We start from the raw sequence: 17,498 nt of genomic DNA, 5'->3' as shown, positions 1-17,498 counted from the left end.
CACAAGGATCCTTCCTTAAATTACTTCCGTTCAATAGTATCTTTCTTCTTCGAGGCGTATTCGTTTTCAAAGAAAATGGACATCCTTGTCTGCAAGTAACTCACGCCTTTGAATGAGCCGTGCCGCTGGTTTAATAGAATGGGTTATCAAAGCAGTGCCACGCTCTCATACCTATTGAACACAACCGGGAGCAGCAGGGTCCTTAATTGAATCGGCGAAATAATTCAGTTACTAGCTACACAGCGTAATGCACTAATGCAGTTTTCTGTCTGAGAAAAAAAACGGTAATTCGGTTCGTAGAATGCCCGCCTGAAGAACCGCCATCATCCCATTGTTGTTCACACGAATGTTTTTGCCCTTGAAAATGTGATTTTCGAAAGCAACTGTGTTTCACATTTTTAATTTTTTTTTTTTTTTTCGTTAATTAAATTTATATACAAGCATCATATATGAGATAGATTCGATGCTTTGTATGACTATGCATTATCGTTAATAATACGTAGAACGTATTTTATTAATGTCGGTAAAGAAAGTATCCCCATTCAATAACCTGTCAGAGTCCTTCCCGCGTCAATTCGTCTGCGTTTTATTTCGTTAATGTTCGTTGTAACACATCGCGAGGTTAAAGCCGTAAAACAGCGGTACAACTTCTCCAACGAAACGTCAATTCCGCTCTCGAGAAATGTCCCTAATGCCATTAGAACGAAGCACAATTTTCCCGAGCTTGTTGTATGCGTCAACTCAATAATCAAAGCTAATTAGATACTGATATATTTTTCCAAAACTATTTCTTATCTTATAATATTATCTATAGATCGATCGTCAAAAAAGAAAGAAAACATCGTACGTAGCGCATCGATGTTTTCTCCTTAGAACCGGTGACATAATACGTGTCGCCATAAGAGTCCAGTGAATTATTCGCCTGAGTACATATATATATATATATATAAAAGTGTACATACACGGACGTATATATATATATATATATATATATATACACATGCTAGCGTGAAATCAGCGGCCGCGGAACTCGCGCCGCGACAGTGCGCGTGCGCCGCGCAGACTGCGTGTGCGCTGCAGCGCGTACTCATCCCCGCCACTCCGTGTGCACACGCCCGTGTTGCAGCGCGCCGGGCAAGCGTGTGCGTGCGCATATTGCGTGTGTGCGTGGCCAGGGGCGCGCGTGCGGCCCCTCAGCGACCTTGAGCCTTCTCGATCCTCCCGCGAGCCCCTCCCCACTTCTCTGCTCCCCTCTCGTCCCCATGCGCAATATCTCCCTCCCCTATCACCGCTGCCGCAATTGCTCTCTCTGTCTTTCTCTGCCGCGCTCTTTCCCTCCCCCTCCCTTTCGCTTTCCTTTGCTCCAAGCGCCACGCAGTCAGCGATGGACTCGAGACGCGTTCGGAATTGATTGACCGTGAATGTTGAATTTTTGGGTTATGTCGGAGAGAGAGAGAGTTTAGGTATGTATGTTATAGGAGCAGAGTTTCTTAGAAGAGAGTTCCGTGAGATTTTCGATCGAATGTAGCTTAAATTAAGAGAAGTATGATTGAAACAGATGATTTACTTTTTATGGTATACGAAAAAGAATATTGCAATTATGGTATAGTAAGATTTTGATAGCTGATTTAGATTTTACTTTTCATTTTCCTCGATGTTCGAAACATTGATTTCAACAAGAATTTCAGATGATGAATATGATTTACTCAAATCTATACCATCAAAACTATCAATATGTTCGTTATTATTTTATAAATTAAGAAAATTTTCTATCTCGAACGTTCAAATAATGAAATTATTTGTAAATTCGTAGGAAAAACCATCGTTAACGCCATGCAACGATACTCGAAAGACTAAATTTCCATATACCTTCTCTCTCGTCCTTTCCCTATTCGTTTTCTAACCCCTCCCTTTCATTACTCTTTGCTGTTACGTCCCTCTCTCTCTCTTTCTCGGGTCTTTTTCTCTCTCATTTCCCCACAACTCCTACGCTCTTTCCCCTTTACTCTTCTATCCCCTCACGAAGCTCGTCTCTTGCACGCACGCACGCAATACCGTAGCAGGGAGTGCACACTAAATTTTGGCGGACCAGGAACGTACTCAACAATGTTCCTCGATGGTGTCATTTCTGAACGTGGAATTCGTAAATTTTCCTTGGATCGCGTGATAAGTAGCTGTAGATTAGAATCTTTGGCATATTTTATAACTCTTCGTTGTTTCTTTAGATCGTAGCCCGGAAGTTAATCATGTATGATTCATTTTCACGTGAAAATCAAAATGTTAGTTGTATTTTATATTTAAAATCTCGAAGAAATGTGAGAATGTTTCTTATAAACGTATTGCTCACGAATGTTCAATTCTACGCTCGTCTGAGCAATACGGGGTACGTTCTACTTAAACGTTCCTTCATAATGCAGAATATAAGTTTTAATAAATCTAATCTATATTGTCGGGTTCATATTTTTGATTATAAAAATATTCTTCCGTTTTATAGATATTTGATATTTTATAAAAAAATCCCATATTGATAAAAAAAAAGAACTTGAAATCTACTTTTAATTAATATTTGAGATACACGTACATATATATATATATATATATATATATATATATATATATAACATGGAAATAAACTTTATGCACATGCATGTACTCTATTAATCACGTATTTTGATATTAAAATTAAGAAATTTTTAGAAGTATAGTCTAACTTTTATTGTCTTATTGTAATAATTTAATAATAAAATAGAATGTTTTGAATTATTTACATAACGATATTTTCATAACCAATTGTATACACCTTGCCATATCAAGAAATTTTGCGTAAAAAAAAAAAACCTAAAATAAAAAGATATCATCGAATAATGAAACTATTTGGAGCGAACATGATTTGTAATCTTCGCGCAACTAACCAGAAAGGGTTATTGTCAATATGGAGAGTGACGCGAGTTGGTCATTTCGTTCCGATTCACTCAACCGCTCGTAAATTCTCTTCATGACCTCACTCGAACACGCGCCTATATATCTCAAGCGACAAATACACGACTTATTTTATAGGGCGTAACTGCAATTTTTATAACCGTGAATACTTTCTACGTTCCTTTGACGCTTCTCTTTTGTGATTCTTCCTTAAGGTCGAAATCAGCCGCGTTACATAAGGCGTGGCACACGTGTGCGTTCAAGAACGTCGTTTACTTGTCATCGAACTCTTTATGTAGTCACTTATGTTTGTCTTTCAAGTTTCGGCATAACCCAAGACAAATACTCCGTAATACTTTGAGTTTGAGCATTCTTTTATATTAATGAACAATTTTTCATATTTTTCTCGAATCTAACTTTGTGATAATTCGTTTAAAGGAGCTCGAAGTGAAAAGTCTATGCGATTAAAATATGAAAGCGTGAAAATTAAATTCGTTACGATTCATTTTCGTAAACAACCCAAATTTGCTGAGTAACGTGATAGTTTCATAGCTTCTAATGGATTATTCAACAGAAATTTTTAAAGATAGATAATATGTTGTGATAAATGTTCACACAAAGATATTATTAAATTTTTTTATATTTCATTGAAGTTGGAAATTTGGATGATGATTATCGGAAATGGAAAGTTTTAAATAAGAGACCAAGAATTATTATCCAATTTAGAAATTTGTTCTAATTATTTTTGACCAATTTTTTGACTCGTGACAAATGTAAATTATTATATCGTATGAACATTTTGACGTTTAGAAATAGAATAAAATCATCATCGTTGAAATATGAAAATTTAACATAACAATAGTAAATAATAGAATAATAGAAATAAATTAGAAAGTTAAATTATACAATTTTACATATGTTATATGAAGTATTAGAAATCTTTTGTTTTTTAATATATATTTTAATGCTATTAGTACATTTTATACAATTATTCAAAGTATCCAGTATCCAGTACTGATATCCAAAAAGTTCGAATCGACGCCAATCTTTATGCAAAATAATCGATAAAAATTGAAAGACTCAACGATGCATTCTCGGTCAATTTTGCATAATCCACGGCCGATTAAACTTTCCGATTGGCAGTGACGTAATCGTGTGGTCCGTAGTAACGAAGCCGAGGCGTGCAACCGTGATCCCTTCCACGCCTCGAATCGTTTTTGCCAAGTGGCGCCACGTTTTCGCGTTTCGGCCCTGACACGTGTTAGATTAGAAAGTGGCGGGGATACCTTAGAAGCGTTAGAGAAGGGGATGGAATATATCGTGAACGAATGACAAAGAGACAAAATGACAAGGAAGAAGAAGACGAAAGTAGACGAAAAGGACAAAGACAAAGAGCAACGGGGAAGAGAAGGAGCCACGCCGAGAATAGAAAGAAGATAGAAACTAGTAGTGACACAGAAGAGGGGGTACAGAGCGCTACGCGAACTAAACTTCTAGCCTTAAGCAATCTCGCCCCACCTCGTAAAAGTCGAGTCTTATACTCCCCTCTCTCCCACCCGGTTCTTCCTTCGCCACCAACGGTTCCCCTCCTCCCACCTACGCGACCTTCCCTCTTCTTCCACCGTACTACCGCCACCCGGTCCCCCGAAAGTACACCGAACTCACACTATTTCGTCTAACCGCATTTGCATCGGCACCGATGACCCATATTCACGTTCTTCCTCCACGCAGCGATACACCGCCATCGATTCCTCTTCTCTCTTCTGTCACCACAACTCCTTTCTCTCCTCGTATAGACGATCAACCGATCATTCTTTCCCGCGCGTACACCATCCTCGCCTTCGTTGTCACCGTCGTCTCTGTCGCTCGCTGTGAGCAGAACGGGAAACGAAGAACGAGGACGCGCGCAAAAGCAACGGGGACAGAGATAGCGGGAGCGTACGCCATCGTCAAAGAGGGAAAGAGAGGGCGGACAGAGTTACGCGCGATCCGATGCGCGATGCAAGTCGGTGACTCGATTTCGGCCGGGTAAGACTACCGTGGCAGACTCTATTCCTCAGTGTGTACGCGGCCAGTGTTCAGATACATTACCGGTGGAAGGTACCGCGCGTTCCTTCAATCCGTTCCTTTTCTATTCTCATTCGTTCCTCGTACGGTTATTCGTGGCTCGAACACCAACAGGCGACGTCAGTGCGATCGAGGACCACTCTCGCGGAGGATCATGTGCCGCGTGGACACGTGTACGCGGTGAGACCGGTGCGGAGACTATACTGCTCTGTTTAGTGAATTCGAACGATAAGAAAGAATCAAACAAACGTGCATCCTGTGTGACCCTGAAGTGTGATCCGAAAACGTGTACAACTGTTTGTCACGGATGGTGCGCGATTATCACCGATGTATCGGTGTTGAGGTCGATTCGAGCGGATGGTAATACGGTTCTAAGCATTGGTAGGTTTTGCTCGAGTTTTTTATCGCTCGTACCACGGAAATCCGGTTCCATTGTGATTCAGAGACAAGATTTATTCGATATATCGATTCTCAAACGTTCCCTTAATGCGATTGTCTATTGGGTTAATGATAAATTTATTAACGACACGATTATTTTCCGATCAATGCGTCGAATATGTATGTATATATATTTTGGTATTATGGTGACACTTAATATTTCGATGATTTCTACTTGCGAATAATACACTTGTGGACACGTATTCGATAAAGTTTTTTTTAGTCGATATACGGTTACACTCTAAAATTTAGATATACGTTACACGTTGTTTTGTTTCAGTGTTTTATAATATTTGTCGTTTTTATAAAACGTACGAATTTTTCAAGGATAGTTTGTTAAGAAACATTGCTTTCTGTACTACAGCTGAAAGAACTGTTGGGCACGAGCGCGATCAAGAAGGAAAATACCTACTTGAAGGTGGCAGAGACAGGGGTGGCGAAGGTCACGGGGTCGAGCCTAGGGGTGGCATCATGGACTCTCACCAGCAACAGTTTTGTCTCAAGTGGAATAGTTTCGGTAGCAATTTAGCGACAGCATTCTCAAATTTGTTCAAAAGCGAGAGTCTTACCGATGTCACCCTATTCTGCGAGGGTAAGTTCTTTCAATTCTTACAATTATCACGGTAATACAAAAAATACTGCAAAACGATCGATAAAGCGATCGTAAAAAAAAAAAAAAAAAAAAAAAAAACCAAAAAACTGCACAACGTTTTTCTCAACATCAAGATCAGATTTCAATTCTTTTCAACAAAACGAATTTTCGCTGCCCGTCTCGAAAATAACGAATCGCTTTAATCCGATCGAGCCACTCGTATCGATATCGAACGATTGCAGTGACAACACGATATTTCGAGCAGTAACCTCGTTTCCTTCGCTTATCATTTAATAAAAAGATACCGAAATTTTCGTACCGCTACGAAAAAACAATCGCATCTCACGTGGACTGGAAACCTCGTGCGCCTCCATGTCTGATCAAAGCGGCGCCATCACTCCTTAACGCGCGAACATGCTCTCACCTGTCGACCTCATGCATACACATGTGCAGCCGGCTGCACGATTCGCGAGCCGGTGCACGTGTGCGACTGCAGCCGAAGTGCACCGGGCGTCGGTTGCCCCGCCCCTACCCCTGTTTCGTCCAATCGCGCGGCGTGACTCGTGCCACTCGCGCAGAGTCAGTCGGCATGCATGCGAATCTCCGCCGTCCTTGCACATCGTTCTATATACGCGCGTGCTCTGTGTGTGTGTATAATACAAACGCGTGCAGCGTGATACTGGTGTGCGCAATTCCCCCCATGAGACGAATGCAACATTCTTACGGATTCGTCCGTGCAAAACCGTGCAGTTCGCAGCGAGCCGCGGTGCAATGCGCTCGTTGCATTGCGTCGTTCCTCCCCGTGCGTGTGACGATCGTGCATTCGATCGATCGTGGAACGGATTTTTTCGTTTAGAAAAAAAAAAAAAAAAAGAAGAAGGAGGAGGTGTTTTATGTTTGCTCCAAAGATAAAAAAGTGTTGTGATTGCGTTAAAATTTTTTATCGTATTGCGTTTATTGCAGCCATAATTGTGTGATACGAAAATAAGTCGCGAATAACGGTGATTATGTAATAGTGCTTCGACACTGTCCCACTGTTTTCACCTCGATTTGAATATCGTTGTTTATACATCGAGTAGCGCAGCGAGTGTTTTTTTTTTTTTTTCCACACATCGTGATGATCGATGATTCCTTAATGAGCAACTTGTTTCGTTAATAACAGAGGAGAAAGGTATGAATATGGATTTCTTTAAAAGTGAATGGAATATCTCGTGTGGAGTTATCAAAATAATATTTTAGTGAAAATTGTTTGCCCGAATATATATAAGAAAAATCGTATCGGAAGATATTTTAATTCGAATTATTTCACGTAACAAATGGAATCTACTTCGTTCTGTCAATGCTCCCCGTTGAAATTTTTGTTAAAACATTCTCTCGTTCGATTCGAGAAGGAAGGAACACCATTAAAACTTACATTTCTTGTTTTTCTTATCCTCATACTACGTGATATTCGATGAACGTGCACTGCAATACTTTATTCATTCTCGATGGAATAAAAATTCTCGTAAAAAAAAAAAAAAAACAAACGATTGACTCAATGATTGCGTGCAATGACTTACACGCGAAGGCTTACAAACGATTTTTACGATCTCGGTAAAATTTGGTGTGACATATCAGCAACACCGATAACGGTAGATGATACTGTGTACAAGATAGATATTAGTCGCTTTATCGCACGTTGGATAAACAAGAATGTGCAACTTTCGAGGCACGAGTTTCTTTCGCCTTTCTTATCTTCTTGTCGTCGAGCGTGGTTAGATCGACAAGAAGATACAAGTAGCTAGTAGCACAGATCGAATGAAATATTTCGTTGGTTGCACTCGATCGTCGTGAATTGGTGTCAGATATAACGACGTTGAAATGCAGCGTGTGGAGAAAGTTGTGAGCGACTCGTATCGATCGATCAATCACTATCCTTCGCATGCTTAATTGGTTAGTTGGCCCACCACGCGCTGTTTTTTTCTTCCTCATGATCGAACAGAGACTAACTGTGCTCGGTCTTATTTCGCTTGGATAACGTAATCGATGAAAGTTGATTGAATAATCGAAGATTGTATACGTATTAAAATTAAAATTTCAGTAGACATCTTTCCATTGAAAAAATAATAACATTTATTCGTAGCTGTAGTACCAATGCTTCTTAATAAATAACATTTCCACTAACATTTTCACGAATATAACGAATATACTCTGTATATCGTTCAACCATAAATTCAAGAGTATCTGTTCATTAAAATTAACAGAGATTTCCATTGATTTCGATCTATAAACTACTTTTTTCGAATTGCAATTCGATAACACTTCCACACACATTTTGCTATGCCCGATTTATGCTATGACATAAATATTTGTACACGCTACCACCCTATATCCATCCATCCTCCTTTCCTAACGCTTTCTCCACACGCGCGTGTCCTGATTTCACGAAAGCGTGATCGAACCGTTCTCCTTCGAAAAGAAAAGTTTCCTTCTCCTCCGTAGGAGAAGGAAACCCGTGCTCTCCTCCGGAGGAGAAGGTGGGCGAAAGTCGACGAAAAGCCCACCACTCTTGGCCCGCTCTTTTCTCCAGTTGGATGGAGGAACAGGGAGAGGGTAACTCGATGCCTTGTCGCCCGGAGTGTGGTCCTCTGTTCTGCGAGGCCAGGAGAGGGTGAGAACCTAGAAGGAGGTCGGGTGGGAAGGGTTCAAGGACGAGGAAGTTTGGTAGAGGGAAGGGGGAGGAAACAACGCACTCAGTATGCTCCAAAGAGGAGGAGATCGTGCGGTTGGGCAACGCGTGTAGATGTGTGCGTGTATACGACACAGTATGTGCTGCATGTGGATATATGTAATCGCTGGAAGGTCCAAAGGAAGCCGAAAGTAGGTCTGGGTTACAGTTAGATCTAACAGTCTTCTTCACGGTCTTCTTCTTTCCACCGTATATAGACGATGCACACCGGCTGCTCGAACGTTATCGGCACGTGGTGTGTTTGTAGATGGATTGTATTGGCAGCGATGCCCGCGTACATTGCGAATTTTCGATCGATTGAAACCGGAATATTTGTTTTAATGACAATATTATCCGTGAAGTATATTTATCAATCTCTCGATGCGCGAGCGAAGTTAATCGAGGCTTAGCCCCTTCGAGAGATGAATTTATATTATACGAAGAAAAAGTATATATCGTTATAGTAAGAAATTAATTTAACTTCTCTCTCGATGGATCAAGTTATATATTTTAAAGTAAAAAGATTCTCAAGTTTCAGATTTGAAAGGGGCAATTTAATTACGAAATAAATCGATATTTATTTAGAAAATTAAACATCCAAGATTGACGAGGAGAATAAAAATGGAGCGCATATAAACGCGTCGTTTATATTGGTACTGATTCAGCGTTGGAAGTTGCATAACGTATCAAGGCGAAAAGATAAGATTCGTGTACATAAATCTTTCGCCGTAAGAAATGTGTCAAGCACGAAGTAGGAACACGTGTATCTGCGATACGGGATAAATATTCGGGAGAGGGGAAAAAAAAGAGACGAATTACGTACAAATCGGAATTTACAAGTGTTATCACTTGGGAAAGTGTGCTTGTGAGCTAGCTGCACGTATGCGCGCTTCTGAATGTGTGAGGCGTGAAATTAAACGGAGTGTGCAAGCGACACGTGGAACGTTAGAAACGTTCATATACCGTTTGATGCGAAAGGCGGCTTCTTATGCGGCAATCGCGACCAAAATTCATTTGAATATGACCTAAATAATTGCATCCATTTGCATAAGCGCGTTCTAAGAATACGAATGTAATATTTCCCTTCGGATTATTAGGAACGGAGGAAGGATTTTTTTTTTTAAAAATCGCACAATGGAATTTTTCTCGCCTTTTCCTCTTTTTTTGCCAGATTATACGCGTGCGGAGATATTCAATATCAATTGAAATTGCTGAAATAGGATCAAATATTTTTGCCCCATTTATTATTTATTGCGCGTTTTGAACCGTATAATGTAAGGTCACAATGAAGTTTTATGAAACTGTATCATTACTATTTTTTACATTACAAATTATCATTATTAACGATATCGTTTACGATATTTATGAAAATATTACTAAATACTTGCCAAAAAAGAAGTTCAGCCTCCGCTCAGTTTCCTAGAAGAAATTCTTTTTCAAAACATTCCATTCCATCCTTTATAAAAATGTAATATCGAAAATTTATGATCAACAAATTTAATCGATCAAAAAATTTTCTTCGTATTTCTAAAAAATCTAAAATTTAACGTCGTCGTTCCGAACATTCGAAATAATTATTCGTGATAATTCTAGGAAAATAAAATATGCTCATCGCGTTTATTTACGCGATACAAAATTTATTTTTCAGATTATGCCTCGCTCGTAAAGCGAAACACGATTTGATCATATCCACGGGCGATACGTACAGGCGATTATCTATCTTGATCAATCGTTCTTATTGGGTCACTGTGTTCAATGCAACGCGATAACGCGCACTAGTGACACCATACGTATCTAGATGAACCAAACGGGCACGAGCAGGAAATTAGGCCGTGTCACTAGTCCGTGTTGCAACCAACACGGAAACACGCGCAGATGCGTGGCTGCATGTGCACAAGTCGTGAGAAACGCTCCTTTCTATGAAATCCATATGTTTCACAACTTTCTCCTAGTTGTGAAATATTGCCTTTTACCCGTTTGACTTTACATTTAAATTTATTACGTTTAAAAATGTATAGCTCGTGCGGAACATGGTGTACAATCAAGTTTGTATTATTCATTCTTGGCAGATTTTATTGTTATCGACAGAGTAACTATTGTTACTCATCATTTATATTTGCTTCGAATAAATATTCTCTAATTTGGTGTGAAAATTCTAATTCGTTTAATTTGCAGAATTTTCACTGTAATTTTTATTTTGAATATAAATAAAATTGATCGTTGTGCATTATAGAAAGCAAATGAATACATGGATCAAGTAAATAATATCTACGTATCTATTTGTGTTTCATCAGTGAAATAAAAATTAATTAAGAGATAGCGCCTTGGATGGAAATTTTTTTTAAATTTTTGATTATTTGTGATATTAAAATAAGATTATCTTCGACAATTCACGACGATTTAGGTTATCCATCGTTCATTGATCGCGAACGAAACGAACACGCTCACGCCTTTTTTGTGAGCGCAAATAACACGAAACGTGTGTTATCTAGTCGATAAGACCGTTCGAACGCAGGTACACTTCCGCCATTTGAATCTCGGACGGCGATTCAAAAATATAGAGAATTCTCGGCAGAACGTAGTAACACGTTGTCGCTATTTTTATTCGCGAACATAAAGCGGTCTGTGTCCGGATTTCAGATTTCGAATCCCCTTCGTGAAAACCGAGAATCATGTAAATAAAACAGCTTGTACTTTTCTACTATAAAGTATTCAAGATTCAATATTATTAAATTTGTTATAAAAAAAAGAAAATGTATTATTCCATTGCTTTTATTATTAACTGATTAATGTAATACTACGTCTGTTAGAATATTATCTGTATTTAATTTTTTATATTTCAAAAATGAACATTAATTGCGGAGCAATTAATTCGAATTCGAGTTGTGAAGGGGAAAAAGAAATGGAGGATTGGAATCGATCGAACAATCGTAAATCATGGAATAATACAATTTCAGAGGCTCGATATAAAGGGGACAACCGAGAAATGGGGAGTGAACGTACTTGACTCGTAAACTCGTGAACTCAGTGAAGCGGAGTATATACTTCTTAGAGTCAAGGTTAGCTCTGATGCAACAGGATGCCGGCCATTGACATCATATTCCATTCTCTCACCAATTCGTATTCGTACACGCGCTAGCAATTCGCAAACTTTCGTAATATCTCTCTCTCTCTCACTCATCTTATTATATTTTGATCAAATAATTTTTCTACATATTGAGAACACATTAAGATAGAATTTTTTAGTTCTATTTTAATTTTAACGAATAAAATTTTAATAAGTAATAGATAAAGATAGGATTACTAATATTAATTATTGTTTAGTTTCGTTATAAATAATAGATATAATATAATAAATAATAAATATTTCCTAGCCTGAAAATTAATATTCGCTTTTATGAAAAAGCTCTGACAAAAATATGTTATTTTCAATTGTATCTTCTTCTTAAAACAACGACGAGAAATTTTTCAATGTTGCTACATGTTTCTGAAAATGTTTCTAACCAATATTAAAATTACGTGACGTAAGGAATATGAGTTTTGTTTCGCATTTTAAATTCGCATTTGTTGCCAGCGTTAGAAAAATGGAGGAACATTGAGCAAGAAATATGAGGTATCAACAAAATACATAATTTTTCTTAATTATGCAATTCAAAATTAAATAGTTTATATGAATAAATGTTATTCAAAATATAATATATTTGCAACAATATCTCATATATGTGTCAATGGATTACGATATATTCAGACACGTGCATTTACCTCTGCCTTAAGTAATTTTAGTATTAAATAACAAATACCACCAGTATCTCTCTCGTCTATTTCCAAAATATATCACATTCCTCTCACACATGTCTAATCGTTTAATTCAGAGAGCAAGATATCAACAACTCGCTTAACCGACAAGACAGCGTACCAGTTCGATGAAAGACGACCATAATTCAATCTTCATACGCCAACGGATCGTTCATCGCCGTTCGAAATATTTTGGCGTTGCTTTCACAACGCGTCGCGTTCCTCTCGTTCTCCACGTGCAATCACAATGATTGATCGAGCGCTATATATTCAATAGGTAAGAGAGGCTATGGTACGATTATTTCTCGATAATCTATTCTCCTGTTCGCACAACAAGATTTGCCAATCCGGTTACTCCTTTTGCCGGTTTCTGTTAGAAACGTGACGTCCATAACCGCAAACGACCGATTTCGCGGCATTTTCGAATGTAAGAATTCGTGGAATATCGTGTGGATAAAAGTACCGTAATCGTACAATTACACGTGAAACCAGTATTTCTTTCTCGAGTGTGATGCTGATCCGAAAATGTTAGTCGTAGTCAGAAAAAAAACGTGAACTTATTCTCGCTTAGTGTTGATCGAAAAATGCAAAATAACATGGTCTGCACGATCCCCTTTGACCTTGCTTGGTTCTACGGAGAAAAACAAGATTGATAGTTCTGTTTACTATGTTACGGTCGATACACGCGCGCACCGTAAACTTAGAAATGTATTTTGTTTGGAATTTGTATGCACGTTAGAATTTGTACTTGAAATTATCACCTTGAATTATAGTTAAGGTAGGTACTTACTTGTTTTGTTTCGACGTGTTTCCAAGGGAATTGAACGATATTATTATTGCCGACTTTTGTGAAAATATGTTTAGGAAAATATAACAGAAGATTTCTATTTGATGTTTTCTTTTTTTTTTTTTTTTTGTTATAAATTTTCTCTTATATAACAAGATAATTAACGAAATATATATTCGATGAAATGTAAAAATATTCTTTTTACTTAAGCGGCTAATTTTTTCTGAAAAGAAAATATATTTGTGAAACGCGTGGAACTATGGGTGATTTCAAGGCTCGGCGTTTTGTTAGTATTACAAGGCAAACGCAGAGTTGCGAAATTTCACGTTGTTGATAGCATTGCTTCTGTTATCAGATTACTAGGGTGTTAAATACCATGTGGTCGCGAACGTAGATCGATGCGTTCACTTTTTTCGTGCGAAAATATTTGTGTGCGATCGCGCAATAAAAAAAAAAAAAAAAGAAAGGAAATAAAAAAAGAAGAGACGTTATATAATCTTGTGCACGATGTTACATCGTAAAATATAGTTAAATGCAGGTGCCCACGTACTGATAATTCTTTCTCGAATCGAGAGTTAATCATCGGGAGACTAAGTGGGTCAATGACATAATTACACAACCCGTTGGCTTAACAGACTCGTGCGTGCATTTATGGTCTTTGTTGAAACAGACACATCGCGTATAAATATAACTGCGATATCTTGCCACGTCGAATATAACGTAGGAATTTTTCATTTTTTTTTTTTTTTTTTTTTTTGTGTGTGAAATCGAATACGTATCTTTTATTTCGATTACGTTTAAATATGTTGTTAAAGATCAAAACAAATTTTCCTTTACAATGTAATCACCGTTTGATCTTAGTTTTCATGATCTATCGACACTTATCTATTGTTAAATATAAATGTAATTGATACGAATCGATCAAAATGTAATCAAAAAGATTTTTTTTTTATAACAGAAATATCTAATTAACTAATAATCCATATCATCATTATTGCCAAAAAGCATCACAGTTGTTAACATCTATTAAGTGTGATGATATTAATTTTCTGATATTAATTATATATTTTGAAAGTCAATTGCAAATGTGATATGTTTATACAGGGAATTAATTATATTCGTGAAACATCTTTCGATGGTCGATTCTAGAAGCCAAAACAAACGCAAAAGTTGCTATACGAGAATGTTGGTTAAGCATATATTTATCAAGTTATAAGTAATTGAAATTCGCTTCGTTTAATGCAAATTGTTTATAATTTAATAAGTAAATCTCAATCACACATTTTTATATATCAATTTATATATATTTTTGTTTTGATCTCTAGAATCATTTCTTCAAAATATCTCAATGTATTGGTATCACATGGTATCACAGTCGCATATCTATAAGTGAAATTTTATGTAATATCTTTTTTTTCGGAAATATTTCGAAAAAGATTTCTACAACATATTCAAAAATCATCGAAATCGAAAGTAACATCCACTTTCTAAATTAATTATCTTCATTATATTTTTAATGACTTAAATTTAAATTATTTTTGAAAATTAATTTGTTTTGCTAATGATTTCGTGTATAGATTTTTTTTAAAAAAGTTTTTTAAAAATAAAATTGTGACCTCGCAAATCGTGCATCATTAGATTAAACTGCATTTTTTTTTTTTTTTGTTAAGATAATGCGATTTATTCGCTCATTATTCGCTTATATTCATATTATGAAAGCGAAAAATAGTTAGAAATTATAATACATTGCTTATTCGGAATGAAATCGATTTAAAAAAAACTTGAACAAGTTTCTATTCTATTCATCTCAATATTCATTTGAATATAATAAAAACTCATGAATCTATATGATTTTTTCGTTTCGAAACCATTCCTTATACTATAAGCGTATGTATGTGGAGCTCGTATCGAACACTTCCATCCGATCACAAAAATCACTTGTTCTGTGTTGCAAAACAATTCTCAGAAATCATACATACAATTGATAATTGTAATAATGTACAAGTTCAACGAAATTCTCTGCCTCGCCTAGAATATTATTTATTTTAAATAAATAAATGTTCAGTTGTAATCGTTGCAAATCGTCCACGTGCGATTGCACGACACACGTGGTGATCGATGCCGATTTTTCGACCGCGCCACTAAGTTTCAAAGCTCACGGCCATCCCCACCACTCGTCGATTTTCGCGCGCCCGAATTCTGCCGAACGAGTGTTTAGCTCTCTCCTTGCCCTCGCGAATCGTCCCGATCGTGCAGCCCGGCGTGGGTATATATATATAACTAGGCGAAGGAAAAACATGTGCGAGCGCTGCGACCTTGGTCCCACGCGGCCATTGGCCAAGACCAAAGGAAGCCGACCGCCGTGATTGGTCGGTTTGCTCTAAACGAACCGCTGCCTAGGCATCGTACATGTGATCGCACACGCGTATATACCACGGAATCTGGCGGCAAAATTCAGCTACAGAGGGGAACTAGCTCGCGCACTCTGCATCGACGACCTTGTCGGGCCATTGACCGTTGTGTTCGTCCCTTGGATCTGTCTTCCTTTGTCGCTACAGCCTATCGTATTCCTAACGAATAACCTTCTTATCTTTTCGCTCAGTTCAGAAGAGGATCGTTTCGCGTTATATTAATTTTTGTATATTACGTGCGAATGCACGAAAAAATGCCGTGGAAAGATGATTTCCTCCCAGAAATTCTGATCTAATTATGATTTTTTTTATCGAATTGTTGATTAATTATTTAACTTCCTTTCCAAAAGATTATTAAATTTGTATAGGTTGTAAAGAATACAGAATTTGGAGGTTTCAATATTGCAAAAAATGAATCAAAGATTCGATAATTTTTGAAGTAATTTATGCCGTTTCCGGGTTCTCCGTATAACTATACGTGCACGGAGTAATAGAAGTACAGTGAAGGAAACGATGACCATGGTAGGAAACTGAAAACCCTAGCCCATAAAACTCCTTAGCAGCTGGCCTTGAAGTATGAATAGATTGCCCGTGAAGAGTGCATTGCTCCGTTGCGTAACCGAGCGCGTGTTATTTGCAAGTTTCTTCTCGACGTGGAGGTTATGAGATGTAGTGAATTAATTTCTCGTTCTTAAGCTAATAGGCTTCGTTTAACAGATCTTTCCACTGATTGTTTGCCTATTGAGAACTGTCATGTTTCGTTGCCTCGATTCGAATATTCGTGTATCAATTTCTCATCTATCGTGATGTAAACAAAATTTAAAAAAATAAAAAAAATATCGCAAAAATAAAATTCGACTTTTAACTTTATCTTCTTAGTTAGAATTAGTTTTCGTATTTAACAACTTCTTGGAATGATCCAGATTTTTCATCATCTTTGTAACTCTGATCTCTGAAAATTAATTTTTATAAATTTTTATCCTAGGGATCTCGATATAAAAAAAATTCGAAAAAGATAGAATCTCGAGTATAATTCATTATCGATTCGATATAATATATTATATCTGATTTAAAAGTTGAGATTAAAAATTTTTTTTAGAAAACGATAATGTTGTGCTCGCGATAGCGTTAAAATAGCATATAAACAATGCTATCATTTGTTTATCGTTTCATTCAGTTATAAAAATTATTCGCATTAGTTCAACGAATGAATGTAATGGTAAAAATAAAATTTACCATTGAAATGTGTTGAATAATTTTAAAAGAAGTATTTTTACAATACAATCTTACGTTTCACTTCGATGAAAGTAACGTCATACGTTAGATTTTTAAAAATAAGATAATACATTTCAAAAATTAATATCGAATTTTGAATTGACATTTTGAATCGAACATCAAAATTATTTGATGTTGGTTATGACAGCATTTCGTATCGTATATCTGGATACGTAATACATGTTTAGAACGTAGAAATACATGCAGAAAATTTTTAAAAAAGATAGTGTGTACTTCATTGAGTCCCGAAGTTATTCATTCCATGACGCGTGAGTCACCATGATGGTTACCAGAAGCGAAGCTGGATGGACGAGAATATTCTTTTGTTCGCTATTCAGCAAAATTAGACTGCGAAAGAAAGTAAAAGCGTAAACAATTTACCAATTTTAATTTCATTTTCTTTTCAAATCGTCCCCGAATTTTAAATCTTCTAAAAACTTTTCACTTTTATGCATTACAATATATCACAAACGTTACAACAATTTAAATGTAAAAATAACTAAAAAT

At 36.9% G+C, this 17,498-nt stretch overlaps 1 protein-coding gene across 2 annotated transcripts in view; it reads left to right on the top strand.

Moving 5' to 3' along the window:
• The window catches only part of chinmo (Chronologically inappropriate morphogenesis), a 52,684-nt gene that overhangs the window by 10,322 nt on the left and 24,864 nt on the right, over positions 1–17,498 (top strand). For both annotated transcript variants that reach the window (XM_012483658.3, XM_003689689.4), the window contains exon 2: positions 5,789–6,016. In XM_012483658.3, coding sequence (XP_012339112.1) covers positions 5,896–6,016 — 121 coding nt within the window. In that variant the 5' untranslated portion in view covers positions 5,789–5,895. The remainder of the gene's footprint in view (positions 1–5,788; positions 6,017–17,498) is intronic.

The sequence above is a fragment of the Apis florea genome, unplaced genomic scaffold (assembly GCF_048593485.1).
Source record: "Apis florea isolate Af1SG1 unplaced genomic scaffold, ASM4859348v1 contig_2190_pilon, whole genome shotgun sequence".
Taxonomy (NCBI): Eukaryota; Metazoa; Arthropoda; class Insecta; order Hymenoptera; family Apidae; genus Apis; species Apis florea.
Note: the sequence above shows the minus strand (reverse complement) of the source record. Positions and strands in the feature narration are given on the sequence as shown.